Raw genomic sequence first — 15,554 nt, forward strand, 5'->3', positions numbered from 1 at the left:
AAACGTGTCCATAAACTTTTGTTTGGGCACTGGTCTGAGCCCAATTTCATAGAGCTGCTTAGCACAAACATTTGCTTAGCATGAAATTTCTTCCTTGACAAGAACAGGATTACCAACCAAATTTCCACGTGATTTTCAGGATGAGCAAACAACAGCTGAATACCAGTAACAAGGAATACTCAACAAATTTAAATTTGGTTGGTAATCAAGGAAAGAATTTCATGCTTAGCTAATTATTGCGTGCTTAGCAGCTCTATGAAATTGGGCCCTGGTGGCCATTCTTTTTGTATGTGTCTTTTTTTTCCACTCTGTGCTAATATGAGTTATGCGCCTTTGATCATGTTGCATGTAAGGGGTGCAATATAAATTTTAATTATTATTATTATTATAAAAACTAAGTATTTTTGACATATAAAGGTCAACTTATTTGAGGTAATAAGTAAAACTGGGGAAACAGTTCTCATTCAAAAAAAAAATCATTTGCTCGTTTTTTTTTTGCACATTTGTCTTGCAAATAATGAGTATTCGAAATTTACTGAAAAAAAAGAATTCGACTTCATTTCAATGAGAGCAAGTTAAATTGCTTGAGTAATTTTGTATTATTTCTTCAAGTAACAAACATGTGGCAAAGATTACAGTTAATAGTAATAATAATAATACTACTAATAATAATGTATTCATTTATTATGCGCAAGTTTAATATAATATGTTCAGATGCGCATTACAATAGTGAAACATGCAAATTTTTAATATTGATGAAGACAATCCTTAGATTTTACTCGAAACGTCGAGTTTTTGTTACCAACCTCATCGCCCTCAGTACTCCACTCACAAGCTGTATTGTTTAGTGTATATTTAGGAAAACACAGGCTTGTTCTGGTAAGCATGTTTTTGCTGTGCTTAGCAACTTTTTCTGCGTAAGCAGCTTTATAGTATGATGGGTCCTGGTAGTTGTCACGAGTTTTGGCTGCATGGCCTATGTTTAGACTCAATAAAACAACACGATCTGAAACATTTCTACACTTTATCTTGTTTTAAACCGCTGGGCACATTTGGTAATTGTAAAAGACCAGTATTTCCACTTGAAGTATTCCATTATGATGCATGAATCACAAACCTGTGAAAATTTGAGCTCAATTGGTCATCGAGGTTGCAAGAGAATAATAATAATAATAATAATAATACAAAAAAAAAAAAACCCAGATCACAAAGCTGCCTATATAAGAATCTGTTTATCATAATTATAACTTATATTTCAAAATACCATAGCACATGTACACTTTCTGACTGGTACTCCTGCATACTTTTGCTTAGCAGCAAATTATAACCACTATTGTCTATAAGCTCAAGCGAACCACTAATTGCCACAGTGATGTCATCAGTAGGCTATCACGTTATTATAGTGGTAAGTCACTCATGGATCGTTCAAGTTGGGAAACGTACAGGACGACGCAGTTCAGATGTTTCGCAAAAATGGACGGGGCAGCATTCGCCTTGCTGATTGTGACCGTACTGATCAAAGGTATGATTTTTTTTGTTCAATCTTTACTGCCATAATTATATATGCCTTAACTATATAGGCACACGACACCTTTGGTAGTTGTCAAAGACCAGTATTCTCACTTGGTGTATCTCAACAAATGCATATCATGACCAATCTGTGAAAATCTTGACTAAATTTGTCATCGAAGTTGTAAAAGTGTAATGAAAGAGAAAAGACCATTGTTGCACAAGATTGTGTTTGCTTTCAGATGCCTGAAAAAGGTTTCAGGCGTAAAATATTTTAATAATGATTGATAAATTACCTCTCTTTCAAAACCAACGTTACTTCAGAGGGAGTCATATCTCAGAATATTTGTATATCAACAGCTCTCCATTGCCCGTTACCAAGTAAGTATTTATGCTAACGTGTTTTTATTTCTTAGCAATTACCAAAAGTGTCTAGTGTCTTTATTTAACCCTACACTCAATTGAGTGGTATCAGAATTGAGGAAAAAAGGAATTTATTTTATGTTTGGTTTTCCCGGTAAATGTCGGCAAATGAGCGGCCAATTTAAACGTGTTTTTCTTTTGCACAAAAATGAAACCTCTGAAAACAGTCGCTCATTTTCACTTTATTAAGAAAATCAACGTTCTTTTGTATCGATTGAAGAGAATGGTTGCATGAACGTGACATTGGCTTAAAGGCAGTGGAAGTATTGGTAAATACTCAAAATAAATATTAGAATAAAACCTTTCTTGGTGACGAGTAATGGGGAGAAGTTGATGGAATACAAAATTGTGAGAAACGGCTCCCTCTCAAGTAACGTAGTTTTCGAGAAATAATTAATTTTCCACGAATTTGATTTCGAGATCTCAGAATTAGATTTTGAGGTCTCGAAATCAAGCATCTGAAAGCACACAACTTCGTGCGACAAGGGTGTATTTTCTTTCATTATTATCTCGCAATTCGACGACCAATTGAGCTCAAATTTTCATAGGTTTGATATGTCATGCACATGTTGAGATATACCAAGTATTAGAGAAGACTGATCTTTGACAACTACCAATAGTGTCCAGTGTCTTTAAAGGGGGTTTATTTTTTCTTGGTGGATTAAAGGCTCTGAAAATGGGAAGAAAAGATAACATTCTGAGTAAAATAAAAGAGAGACAATGTTTACTGTCAGTGGGAAGTGTACAGGGAATGGTTTTATTTAAGGTTAGGAAAGGGAGGTCCAAACATTTTGGCCGGGATTGTAGGCTTACTATAGCAATCTGTCGAGGCCAGAAGGATGATATTTGCATATGTTACGGCTGTAAAGAGTAAGACGCTGTTTCAACTCGATTATCGAATACATTCCGATGTGATGGTATGCAAGGGACAACAGAGTGTGTGTCAAACTACTATGGGTAGAATGTGCAAGAGAGCATGTCATTCCAGAGCGCTACTTTGGTTGGTTTAAAGAACACATTGGAATGCATTTGAGAAAGAAGAACTGAATAGAAATGGTTAACATCAGAAGGCGAAGCTTGCCTTACCATCAGAGTGTTTGCTGATTGAGATTTATCGATGGTAAGTGATGAGCAACAACCTATTTATTGATTGCTGTTTATTTTTAACCTATAGCCAAATGAACCAGCTCCATTTTGGTCAAGGAGACTTCAGACGAGGCGTATGCCTCACCTATATTGGCGTAAGCAAATGTCAAATAGGACAAGTCGGGGGGAATTTGAAAATGATGTTTATATAGGCCACTCGATGAACGGTCGATTTCGAGCGCCTAGAACTTTGCTTGCCCTCGTTTTCGTGTAACTCTCCTTTATATTTGCGTAAGAAATTGTGTAATTTATTGTCAACAATTCTGAAGAAAACTGATGTATAGGCCCCTCAGTAAGCCATCTTGAGGTATGGCGGACACTATACTCTGTTAAGTTTGGGTAAATCTGTCTGAGTGTATATTATGCCACAACCAAACGATGCACTCATTACTGTCTCCACCGTACCTCGAAAATGCTATTGAAATGATCGCCATCAAACGCCTAGAACTATCATTTAATGCTTGTTGCTTGCACTCGTTTTTCGGTATTTCTCCTTTAATTATTGGCGTAAGAAATTGTGTAAATTGTGAGGGACAGTTCAAGAGACAAATTATGTACAACATAGGCCATTCAATGAAATGGTCACCAATGCTTGTTGCTGTTAGTAGAAGGAGCCGTCTGATGGGGACACACAAAGGAAAATAGTATTGGAAGTCGATATAAAGACAAAGGAATGAATGGAATAATTAATGAGGACACACAAAGGAAGGGATTAAAGTTTTGGGGACACACAAAGGAGGGGATTAAGATTTTGGGGACACACAATGGAGGCCGGAAGGAGAAGGGATTAAAATGTTGGGGACTCACAAAGGAAAGGGATTAAAATTTTGGGGACACACAAAGGAGGGGGATTAACATTTTGGGGACACACAAAGGAGGGGGATTAAAATGTCGGGGAAACACACAAAGGAAGACGGAAGGAGAAGGGATTAAAATTTTGGGGACACACAAAGGAAGACGGAAGGAGAGGGATTAAAATTTTGGGGACACACAAAGGAAGATGAAAGGTTGAATGAAATTTTTAATGAGGACACACAAAGGAAGACGGACGGAGAAGGGATTAAAATTTTGGGGACATACAAAGGAAGACGGAAGGTTGAATGAAATAATTACAGTAGGAAGATGGAGTTTCATCCTACCTAAATTAAACGTAAACAGTTTTACAGGATTAAAATGATCCCCCATCATAGGTATAACTAACAGTTTAGTCAACTATAGTGACCTAATATTTTCTACCCTCACCTGAAAAGAGAATATTCCATCAGTTAATTTTTCAGCAGGACTCCAACGTGTCTTAAAACATTAATGCAGTTAAAGAAATCTTAGTAAATTCACTAAGTTCAACTGAAGTTATTAAATATAATAATATTTGATTTTTTGTTATGTTACTTACACTTTTAGTGTTTAAAACCATTATGCAATTACACATCGAATATAATGCGAGCTTATTTCTGTATTTAGTTTTTATAAAACAAATCATTATTGGAAAAAAAAAAAAAAAACGAACCCCATAATTTGAGATTACCTACATGAAACGCGTACAGTAAATTCGATTCTTTATATAGTCGAATATTCGGATGTTACTTGAAAAGGAAATATTCCATCAGTTATTTACTCAGTAGGACTCCTACGTTCGTGTTTAGTATCGTATACCGAATTTTTGTCTCAATAAGTTGAGAACTGAAATTTGTTTTCCTCACTTGCTAAAAGTAACATCCAAATATTTGACTGTACGCGTTACATGTAACCCCAAGTTATGGGGGTCGTTATCATTCCAATGATAACTTGTTTTATAAACACTAAAATAATACGAAACTAAGCTCACTTCATATTCGACTTGCAATTGCATGGTGGTTTTAAACACTAAAAGTTACTCTTTGTTCAATTGATGGTCCGTTACTGGGGAAGATAAATGTATTAAGCGCGGCAGGTAAACTTTCATGGTTTTGCTGACTCTTGCAACGCAACACATGTATTGATTTAGTCATGGGAGGCAACACTGAACGATAACAACTTCCGTTAGCCATGGTAGCGCACAATTTTTCTCGTAGTATTAAAAAAATATATGTTTGTTTATAAAATGGCTCAAGACGTTTGACACTCTTAAGATTCAATTCTATATTGAACTTACTGCTTTTAACTTAAAATTTAGAGAAAAAAGAGTATAGGAATGTTTACAATAGTCTCTCCATATACTAAAAATGACATGTATTCTTTTTACTATAACGGGGATTAATTTAATCTTTCATACTCTGTTTAAATATCATATCGCCCACGGAAAATTCAAAAAGCCAAGTGGAGAGGGACGGAAGAAGGCCGGTAAGGCTAAGGGAGCACCACCAGATGGCAACAAGAAAAGACGTAGAAATATAAAGGACCTACATCTACAAAGTGATAAAGCAAGTGCATCACGAATCAAGGCTATCACAATGTTCATCACCTTCAAATAGACGATGAATGTGTACGCGTCAAAACCAACCGGTTCTTTTCAGAGCCCCCCACCATCTTCCAAAAAGAGAAATAACCAAACTGTCTTATTTGATGTCTACCTATCACTCAATAATATTACATTTTATGATTTCAGTTAAACTTAGTAAATTTACTGTATGAATGTTTTAAGACACGTAGGAGTCCTACTGAGTAAATAACTGATGGAATATTTCCTTTTCAAGTAACATCCGAATATTCGATTATAAAGAATCGAATTTACTGTACGCGTTTCATGTAGGTAATCTCAAATTAGGGGGTTCGTTTTTTTTATTCCAATGATAATTTGTTTTATAAAAACTAAATACAGAAATAAGCTCGCATTATATTCGACGTGTAATTGCATAATGGTTTTAAACACTAAAAGTGTAAGTAACATAACAACAAATCAAATATTATTATATTTTATAACTTCAGTTGAACTTAGTGAATTTACTAAGATTACTTTAACTGCATTAATGTTTTAAGACACGTAGGAGTCCTGCTGAAAAAATAACTGATGGAATATTTCCTTTTCAGGTGAGGGTAAAAAATAATAGGTAAATATAGTTGACTAGGCTGTTAGTTATACCTATGATGGGGGATCATTTTAATCCTGTATACTATAGGTCTGTTTACGTTTAATTTAGGTATAATGAAACTCCATCTTCCTATTGTGTGTCCTCATTAAATATTTCATTCAACCTTTCATCTTCCTTTGTGTGTCCCCAAAATTTTAATCCCTCTCCTTCCGTCTTCCCTTGTGTGTCCCCAAAATTTTAATCCCTTCTCCTTCCGTCTTCCTTTGTGTCTCCTCAAAATCTTAATCCCCCTCCTTTGTGTGTCCCCAAAATTTTAATCCCTTCTCCTTCCGTCTTCCTTTGTGTGTCCCCAAAATTTTGATCCCTTCTCCTTCCGTCTTCCTTTGTGTGTCCCCAAAATCTTAATCCCCTCCTTTGTGTGTCCCCAAAATAGTAATCCCTTTCCTTTGTGTGTCCCCAAAATTTTAATCCCTTCTCCTTCCGGCCTCCATTGTGTGTCCCCAAAATCTTAATCCCCCTCCTTTGTGTGTCCCCAAAACTTTAATCCCTTCATTTGTGTGTCCTCATTAATTATTCCATTCATTCCTTTGTCTTTTTATCGATTTCCAATACTAATTTCCTTTGTGTGTCCCCATCAGACGGCTCCTTCTACTCTAGAACTATCATTTAATGCTTGTTGCTTGCACTCGTTTTTCGGTATTTCTCCTTTAATTATTGGCGTAAGAAATTGTGTTAATTGTGAGGGACAATTCAAGAGACAAATTATGTACAACATAGGCCATTCAATGAAATGGTCACCAATGCTTGTTGCTGTTCTCATTTTCTTGCTACTCTGTTTGGCCTATAAAGAAATGCAAAATGATGGACGTAGAGAGCATTCAGTGAGATGGTCACGATCGAGTGCCATGAACTACCAATGTTTCTGCCGCCCTCATTGTCCTAGTGTAACTCTCCTATAAATTGGCGTAAGAAATTGTGTAATTTTTGGGGACAATATTCATTTCAAAAGTCGCTACTGAGCACCCAAAAAATGCCAATGCTTGTTGCTTTTTTGCCAAAGGATACAAAGCACCAGGTATTTTTACTGCAAGGTGAGTGTGACGAAGTTTAAATTATGAGACCTTAAATGTAATGGCTGTGGCGAAATATAGTGCTAATCCGGCCAGGAACACCGGGACGATCCCCTTCTCTTTTCGATAAGTGCACTTGGTTCTTTTACATGGGTTTACATAACACATGGGGCCAACGGGTTTACGTCCCATCCGAAGGACGAAGCAATAGGGAGGTTTAGCTGCACGTAACGCGAGCAAAAACGGGAACGTGAACGTCAGAAAATTGTGTCGTTTCTAGGTGATGTCACCAATTTTGGCTTATTTCATGCTCACGTATGACGTCTGCACATACCTCGTACCTGATATGAAAAATGGTAGTTTTACGTATGCTTAAAACGTGAGATTTTTACAACAATTATTTTGACGTTCACGTTCACGTTTTTGCTCGCGTAACGTGCAGCTAAACCTCCCTAATGGTTTAAGTGTACTGCTTAAAGGCAGTGGACACTATTGGTAATTGTCAAAGACTAGCCTTCACAGTTGGTGTATCTAAACATATGCATACAAAAACAAACCTGTGAAAATTTGAGCTCAATCGGTCATCGAACTTGCGAGATAATAATGAAAGAAAAAAACACCCTTGTCACATGAAGTTGTGTGCGTTTAGATGGTTGATTTCGGGACCTCAAGTTCTAAATCTGAGGTCTCGAAATCAAATTCGTGGAAAATTACTTCTTTCTCGAAAAATATGGCACTTCAGAGGGAGCCGTTTCTCACAATGTTTTATACCATCAACCTCTCCCCATTACTCGTCACCGAGAAAGGTTTTATGCTAATAATTATTTTGAGTAATTACCAATAGTGTCCACTGCCTTTAAGGACACAAGTTTCACGGCTGGGGATTCGAACCCACAGTTTAAGGGTCCATACGTTTGGTGTAATGACTCTGATGATTGTATTTCTGTCTAGGTTTCCTGACTGTTTCATCTCATAAAATTTGCTACATCGTATCAGAGTTTGATCCACAGTCACCGAGCAAGCAGCAGCAGCGATGGAGCCTGCCGTACTCAGACCCCTGTGAGTGCACCTCCATACGTCTCGGAGGGGCATTCTCTCAAGACATGTCCCGATGCCTCAAGGTGAAACCCTTCTATCTTGAGACGTTGATCTTGAGCGAGGATCGTGAGGAGATACGGGAATTCTTCAAGTGTCCACCAGGTAGGTGTGTTAATCCCCACACACCAATTTGTGTTATTTATCAATTTGTGTTGTTTATCATTACTTGCCACTACTTTTTCGTTCGTTGAAACAAAATCTGATTTGGTAAAAATGAGTGATAAAAGTGGTGGCAGGATGCTTACATTTGTTTCCGTATAGTGTACACGATGAAAATAGTGTGTTAAAGAGGCAAGACTTGTCATCTTAAATATAATTTTTTTTAAATTTGTTATATAAACAAAATTGCTTACGCGTAATCTTCACAGTTAAAGATAATTGGCCAGCCAGCTTTGCACTGTTTATGTCATTTATTACCATACAGTTAGCACCGAAAATTAGAATGCCATTTCGTGGGCTTAACGGCTAGCAGCGCTATATGAAACAGAAATTTTCGCAGTAAGCACAACTTATCAGCTGTTATAAGCAGCCCGCCGTCTATGAACTTGGCCCATTGCCGGGTGTTCAGGGGTCAAAGGTGACTTTTCATGGCACAAATTTGTCGTATGCTCAATGCAAGCCTGCATCTTTAAAGTACGGGACGGGGAAATGGGGGGGGGGGGCACCCTCTGGTCTTTGAGCAAGGCATATATCTTATGATCCGCATTCATTAATGAAGAATAATTTGTCTTTTTTTTCAAAACTTCTCCGATTCTTATAGAAAATGTCTTGAGGATTTGATTTTGGTTTCTAAATTTAAAACTACTTTAATTAAGACAACTAGACTCACAGTCCACATATTTTGTAAAAAAAAAACAGCAACACTTGTGTGGACAAGTGCTTGGGTCCACCCTGAGGTTGTAATGCATTCCTTTAGTAAAGGCACTGGACACTATTGGTTAATGTCAAAGATTAGTCTTCTTACTTGCTGTATCTCAACATATGCATAAAATAACAAACCTTATAATTGGTAATCGGTATTGCGAGATAACTTTGACAGAAGTTTTCGAGAAAGAAGTAATTTTCCACAAATTTGATTTCGAGACCTCATTAGATTTTGAGGTCTCGTAATCAACTTGCATCGCAAAGCACACAACTTCGTGTGAACATTTTTTTTCTTCTTTCGTTATTATCTATCAACTTCGACGACCAATAATTGAGCTCAACTTTTCACAGGTTTGTTATTTTTTACTTATGTTGAAATACACCAAGTGAGAGAAGACTAGTCTTTTTACAATGTGTACTGCCGTCGATTTCACAAAACTCTTCCTAACTTAAGACTAATCTTAGGACTTAGGACGAGTCCCAACCCTGCACTGTATCATACAGACCTTAAGATTGATCCTAAGTTAGGACGAGTTACTCGTCTTAACTCGAGATAAGATGAGTCATAACTCTTTGTGAAATCTACGGCAGTGTCTTTGATAATGGAAACCTTAAATAGACACACACTCATGGTCCTTGCATGTTCTTTCATGGTTCAAGATCAACTTCAAGATCAATGTGGGGAGTAAAAATGGCTGTCAAAAAAAAAATTAATAGTTCATTTTTGGTTTTAAACGTTATTGTAGTCTGCAGTGACGCTTTGGGTATGGGGAGCTGGAAAATACCTGACAGCAGTTTATCAGCCTCGACTGCCGGCAATACAGGCTACGGACCAAAGAAAGCCAGGCTCAATACGAATGGTAATTAAATGTGATTTCTGAAATATCGCTTGACACAATTTCCCCACGCGAGAGAGCGCTGACTACTACTAACGGCCAGAGCCGCATATTGGGAGAGTTACGACAACTCGCGGTTAGAAGCCATTTTGTTCCACAAGAAACGCGTGGGCGAAAACGGGGTGCCAGACTAGTCTGCCCAGTGTATGGGTTGTGCTGCATTTGGAGACAACATGGCGTCCAGCGACCACGTGACCAAAGCAAACTGGTCCTTTCATGTCGCCGACTCTCTCAATACACAGCTCTGCCAACGGCTCTTTCAAAGTTAAGACTGGCCCCTGGTTTATGGGTCAGATTTAACTGCGAATCTCCATAACCATATTGAATTCAATGTGAAATGATGCGAGGTCAAATGTAATGTATACGTGAGCTCAACGGCAACTGTCTTGCGTAATTCACAAGCCAAATTTTGACGCCAGATGATACGGACAAAAATGCTGACCAAATCAACAAAAGACGGCTTCCAAGTCTAGACCCCTTGCAATTCCTTTGGTCGCCATCTTTGACAAAACGTGCACGCGTGAAAGGCTACCACTTGGCCGAGGGTAGTGTGCCGAGCGAACGCGCGTGCACTTTTCCGTTGTTTTACATCAAAGATGGTGGCCAATGACGTCACCTGCAATCCATCATTTAGCTACTTTGATTGAGCCAACTCCCCCCCCCCCCTCCCCAACAAACACACAACAAAGCATGTTTTTATTGCATTGTCTTGTTTTTCCCCCAATAGGTGCATATTGTTCATCAGATCCCGCAAACAATTGGTACCGTGTTTCACTTGATGAGACAGTCACCCTTACGGGCCTCATCACACAGGGGCGGCACTATAGCAATGTGTGGACCAAAACATTCAAAGTGAAGCTCGGTGTCGCTGGTAATCAGTTGGAGTATGTGACTGGAGCCGATGGGTTGCCAATTGAGGTAAAGTCTGATTAAAGGCACTGGACACAATTGGTAATTACTCAAAATAATTATTAGCACAATACCTTACTTGGTAGCGAGTAATGGAGAGAGGTTGATAGTATAACACGTTGTGAGAAACGGCTTCATCTGAAGTGACGTAGTTTACAAGTGAGAAGTATTCATTTCCCACGAATTTGATTTCGAGACCTCAGAATTAGATTTTGAGGTCTCAAAATCAAGCATCTGAAAGCACCCAACTTCGCGTGACAAGGGTGTTTTTTCTTTCATAGTCATCTCACTCCTGGCGTCAATTCAGGGGCAGCCGTTGCTCACAAAATTTTATTCCATCATCCTCTCCCCTTTATTCATACCAATTAAGGTTTTATGCCAACAAATATTTTGAGTAATTATCAAAAGTGTCCACTGCCTTTAAAGAATAAAGAACGTAAACTCACAGGACAGAGACATTCTGGACAGGAACAATGTTCCCATTATGTGGCACACAATCATGACATACTTTTTGGATAGTAATTTATTCCTTTTTCCCTTCAGTTTTTGGGTAACACAGACCACGGCACACAGGTAACTAACTCGTTCCCAGAGGCCGTGAGGGCTAACGTGATTCAAATAGAACCAGTCGAGGTGGAACGGGCATTTTGCATCCGCTTTGAGTTACTTGGGTGCAGAGGTACGTTAAGTAATTTATCTTTTGTTGAGTATTCCAGACATTTTTTTAAAATTATCACAACAGTAGTCCTATATTGAAGCTTTGCATGGTGATGTATCAATAGGCCTATTGGTTTGCGCATAGAGTAACACCAAGCCTACTTGCTACAGGTACTTATGTTTAACATCTATTAGTTAACAATTATAACATCAAAGTCTTATAATGCGCTCATATCTACCAACAAGATACTCAGGGCGGTGAGGATACAATATACAAACTCTCAGAAAGATAGGTTATAACAGCGATGCATTCTGAGACCCAATAGTATTATGTAGCACTTTATAAGGGTTTATTCAGCAGTCACAGCCATCTTTTCGATAAGTGCACTGGGGTCTTTTGTATGCGTTACATAACACATGGGACCAACGGCTTTACGTCCCATCCGAAGGACGAAACAATGGTTGAGTGTCTTGCTTTAAGTGTCTTGCTGTCACGGCTGGGTATAGCTTATGTTCTTTTAAGAACTTGCTTGCTATATTTATATTCTACAACCGGGGAGTAAATAATATTGATCTCTGAATTTGGAGACTTCTCTTATATCGCTCCCTTCTCCTGACGACATAGCGCAGTCGAGACGTTTTAATAACTCACTCTGCGGTAGTGAAACTAATAGCGAGGATTCCCTCGATCCACTATAGGCGAAAGTAGTTCCGGGCAATTTATATACTTTCCGCCCATGGTGATAGTTAATAATACCCGCTAAATTTGTTGTACAAAGCATCGAATTTTGAAAACTTTTCCCGGTGCCCTCTGGTGGGCTAAGGGAGCCAGTCTGTGATCGTCCTATTTAATAAAGAACCATATGTAATCATTTACATTTTGCCACAATTAAGGAAAATATATTATTATGAACGTGTTACAAAAATGAGATATTAAGTAATAAGAAATGTTTTTATTTACCTTGGAAATTCTACCTCTGATGTTCACTAATCACTCAGAAAGTTATAATATTCTTAAGTGTTTTCTTTTGAACCCCCTATTTTGTATGAGATGTTATATTTAAAGGCAGTGGACACTATTGGTAATTGTCAAAGACTAGTCATAGTTGGTGAATATTAACATACACACAAAAAAACCAACCTGTGAAAATTTGAGCTCAATCGGTTATCGAACTTGCGAGATAATAATGGAAGAAAAAAAACCTTGTCTCAAGAAGTTGTGTGCGTTTAGATGGTTGATTTCGAGACCTTAAATTCTAAACTTGAGGTCTCGATATCAAATTCGTAGAAAATTACTTCTTTCACGAAAACTATGTCACTTCAGAGGGAGCCATCTCTAACAAAGTTTTATACCATCAACCTCTCCCCATTACTCGTCACCAAGTAAGGTTTTATGCTAATAATTATTTTGAGTAATTACCAATAGTGTCCACTGACTTTAAAGCGCAGAGGGTCTGTTGTTCATTTCTGTCTTTAGCTTGTTTAGAGAGCCACTTGGTGCTTCGTGGCTCCCGGGGATGGATGTATCTTTTAAAGATGTGTCCAGCGATTGCATTATTTTCTTTGAAAGTTATTAGACTTGTACCAAAATTTGGCAAGGGGTAATTTGGGTACGTAGTTGAAGTCATGGGGTACATTAGTTTGCAGAAATTGGTCGTGAAGTAAACGTTTTAATTATTCAAATTATGCAGATCTTTAATTTTGCATATTCTCGCGACTTAAGATTTGCATAAAGTGAATAATTATTCTAAAACGTTTACTTCACGCCCGATTTCTGCAAACTACTTGCACACCATGACTTAAACTACGTCCCCAAAATACCCCCTTGCCAAATTTCTGAATGATTCAAATAATTTACAGCAAGGAAAATACTGTGACTGGAACCATCCACTCCCGGGGGCCACGAAACACAAAATGGCTCCCTAAAAAAGCTAAAGAAAATGCAAGAGATAATATGGTCCGGTTCGTAGCGGTTCGAGCTGGTCTGGGTGGGACGCTTTAACGAAACCACCTAGGCCTATGTCAAAGTTTACACCAAAATGCATGGATTTCATTCAGTTAAAAATTAAGGGAATTGCAGGTATTCAACCATCTTGATGAAGTGTGCAACGTAAGGCTTGATTTACTTCGACCTCAATCTCACGTTGTTTACGCACAATGTTCAACGTACACACACGAGCAGGTAGTTGAATGTGCCGATGAGGGCGCACCACTTTGATAAAATAGTAGGAGCGTTCACTTAGCTTCCCTGGGTCTACCCCGCGGTGCTCACCCCTCACTCGGGTGAGCCCCTGACAAGAGCTAATCGAACGACCGCTCTCGTAGTGACGTCGTTTACCTGGGGCCAGCCCCCAAGTGACCCACTCCACAACTGGGCTGACCTGGGTGAGCCCCTGGAATGACGTCAAAAGCTATTGCACCGGGGCAGACCGGGAATGACCCAGGGAAGCTAAACAAACGCACCCAATGTTTAGCAAAACCACCGGCATTGTTACAATAAGCCCCCCCCCCCCCCCCATTTTTTGCAGCAAGTTGTTTGCTCTACACATTTTAACACAGTATTCATATTAAACAGAAACGGGAGTTACTAAAATATAAATTTAGTTAATGCATACTATTCCTCCCCTCTGCAGATTCTGATTAGAAGACGAAACCAAATGGAAGATGGTTCGGGTGATCCACCAGAGACGTATGTAACTGACTAGACTAACCTTGTGGACAAGTCGTTAAAGAAAATGATTAAAGAAAAACATAAGTACAATAGGATTTTGTGTGAGGATGGAGGTTTCCAAGAAGCATCAGTGCACTCATAAAAATAAATAACAAAACAAAGAACAGTAAAACAATATATTAAAGGCAGTGGACACTATTGGTAAATTGTCAAAGCGTAGCCTTCACAGTTGGTGTATCTCAACATATTATGCATAAATTAACAAACCTGTGAAAATTTGAGCTCAATCGGTCATCGAAGTTGCGAGATAATAATGAATGAAAAATAGCCCCTGTCACACGAAGTTGTGTGCGTTTAGATGGTTGATTTAGACACCTCAAGTTCTAAATCTGAGGTCTCGAAATCAAATTCGTGGAACATTACTTCTTTCTCGAAAACTATGGCACTTCAGAGGGAGTCGTTTCACACAATGTTTTATACCATCATCCTCTCCCCATTACTCGTCACCAAGAAAGGTTTTATGCCAATAATTATTTTGAGTAATTACCAATAGTGTCCACTGCCTTTAATACAACTAAATTACAACTTATTGGCATAAAGTAAACTCGAGATTGGAATAAAGAAAGTCTGCTTAAGTTGAGTTTTTAGTTTCTGCTTGAATAAGAATAAACTCTGTAGTTTTGTCAAAGAGGAATCCAAGGAATTGGATGGTTGTTGTGCCCGAACTGCGCATGTGCGTACCGTTTTTAGCCTCGTTATGGAGTTCGGGCTTTATTTACCCTTTATAATCCTTGGATGGGGGCGTTATCATAATGGGATTCAGGCTTTATTTTCCCTTTATAATCCTTGGAGGGGGCGTTATCATAATGGGATTCAGGCTTTATTTTCCTTTATAATCCTTGGAGGGGGCGTTATCATAATGGGATTCAGGCTTTATTTCCCTTTATAATCCTTGGAGGGGGCGCTATCATAATGGGATTCAGGCTTTATTTCCCTTTATAATCCTTGGAGGGGGCGTTATCATAATGGGATTCAGGCTTTATTTTCCCTTTATAATCCTTGGAGGGGGCGTTATAGTAATGGAATTCGGGCTTTCTTTTCCCTTTTGAAATAATCCAGCTGCGTGCGATTTACATCATTCCAGGGTCTCTTAGGTCAGCCCCAAGTGCCGTGCTTATGGAGAGGGTACCTTGGGGGGCTGGCCCCAGGTGCATGACGGTGAGTGATCGTTCGTTTAGCTCACGTCAGGGGCTCACTCGATCGAGTGAGCACCGCGGGACCTAGGGAAGCTAATCGAATGATG

General features: G+C 38.6%; 1 protein-coding gene across 1 annotated transcript; it reads left to right on the forward strand.

The window, feature by feature from the left end:
* The first annotated feature begins 133 nt into the window (after nucleotides 1-133).
* Nucleotides 134-14,459, forward strand: LOC117293142 (lactadherin-like). Its single transcript, XM_033775376.1, has 6 exons — nucleotides 134-1,522; nucleotides 8,108-8,356; nucleotides 9,865-9,978; nucleotides 10,742-10,932; nucleotides 11,467-11,602; nucleotides 14,214-14,459. Exons 1-6 carry the CDS (start codon nucleotides 1,417-1,419, stop codon nucleotides 14,222-14,224), a joined length of 807 nt encoding a protein of 268 aa, XP_033631267.1. The 5' UTR covers nucleotides 134-1,416; the 3' UTR covers nucleotides 14,225-14,459.
* Nucleotides 14,460-15,554: the final 1,095 nt, after the last annotated feature.

Source organism: Asterias rubens, chromosome 7 (assembly GCF_902459465.1).
Source record: "Asterias rubens chromosome 7, eAstRub1.3, whole genome shotgun sequence".
Classification (NCBI taxonomy): Eukaryota; Metazoa; Echinodermata; class Asteroidea; order Forcipulatida; family Asteriidae; genus Asterias; species Asterias rubens.

Excerpts from the sequence above, each read along its gene's own strand:
- LOC117293142 (XM_033775376.1), top strand. The coding sequence starts at position 1,417 with ATGGATCGTTCAAGTTGGGAAACGTACAGGACGACGCAGTTCAGATGT. Across the intron at positions 8,357-9,864 it reads ATTCTTCAAGTGTCCACCAG|TCTGCAGTGACGCTTTGGGT; the intron begins GTAGGTGTGTTA and ends ACGTTATTGTAG. Across the intron at positions 9,979-10,741 it reads AGCCAGGCTCAATACGAATG|GTGCATATTGTTCATCAGAT; the intron begins GTAATTAAATGT and ends TTCCCCCAATAG.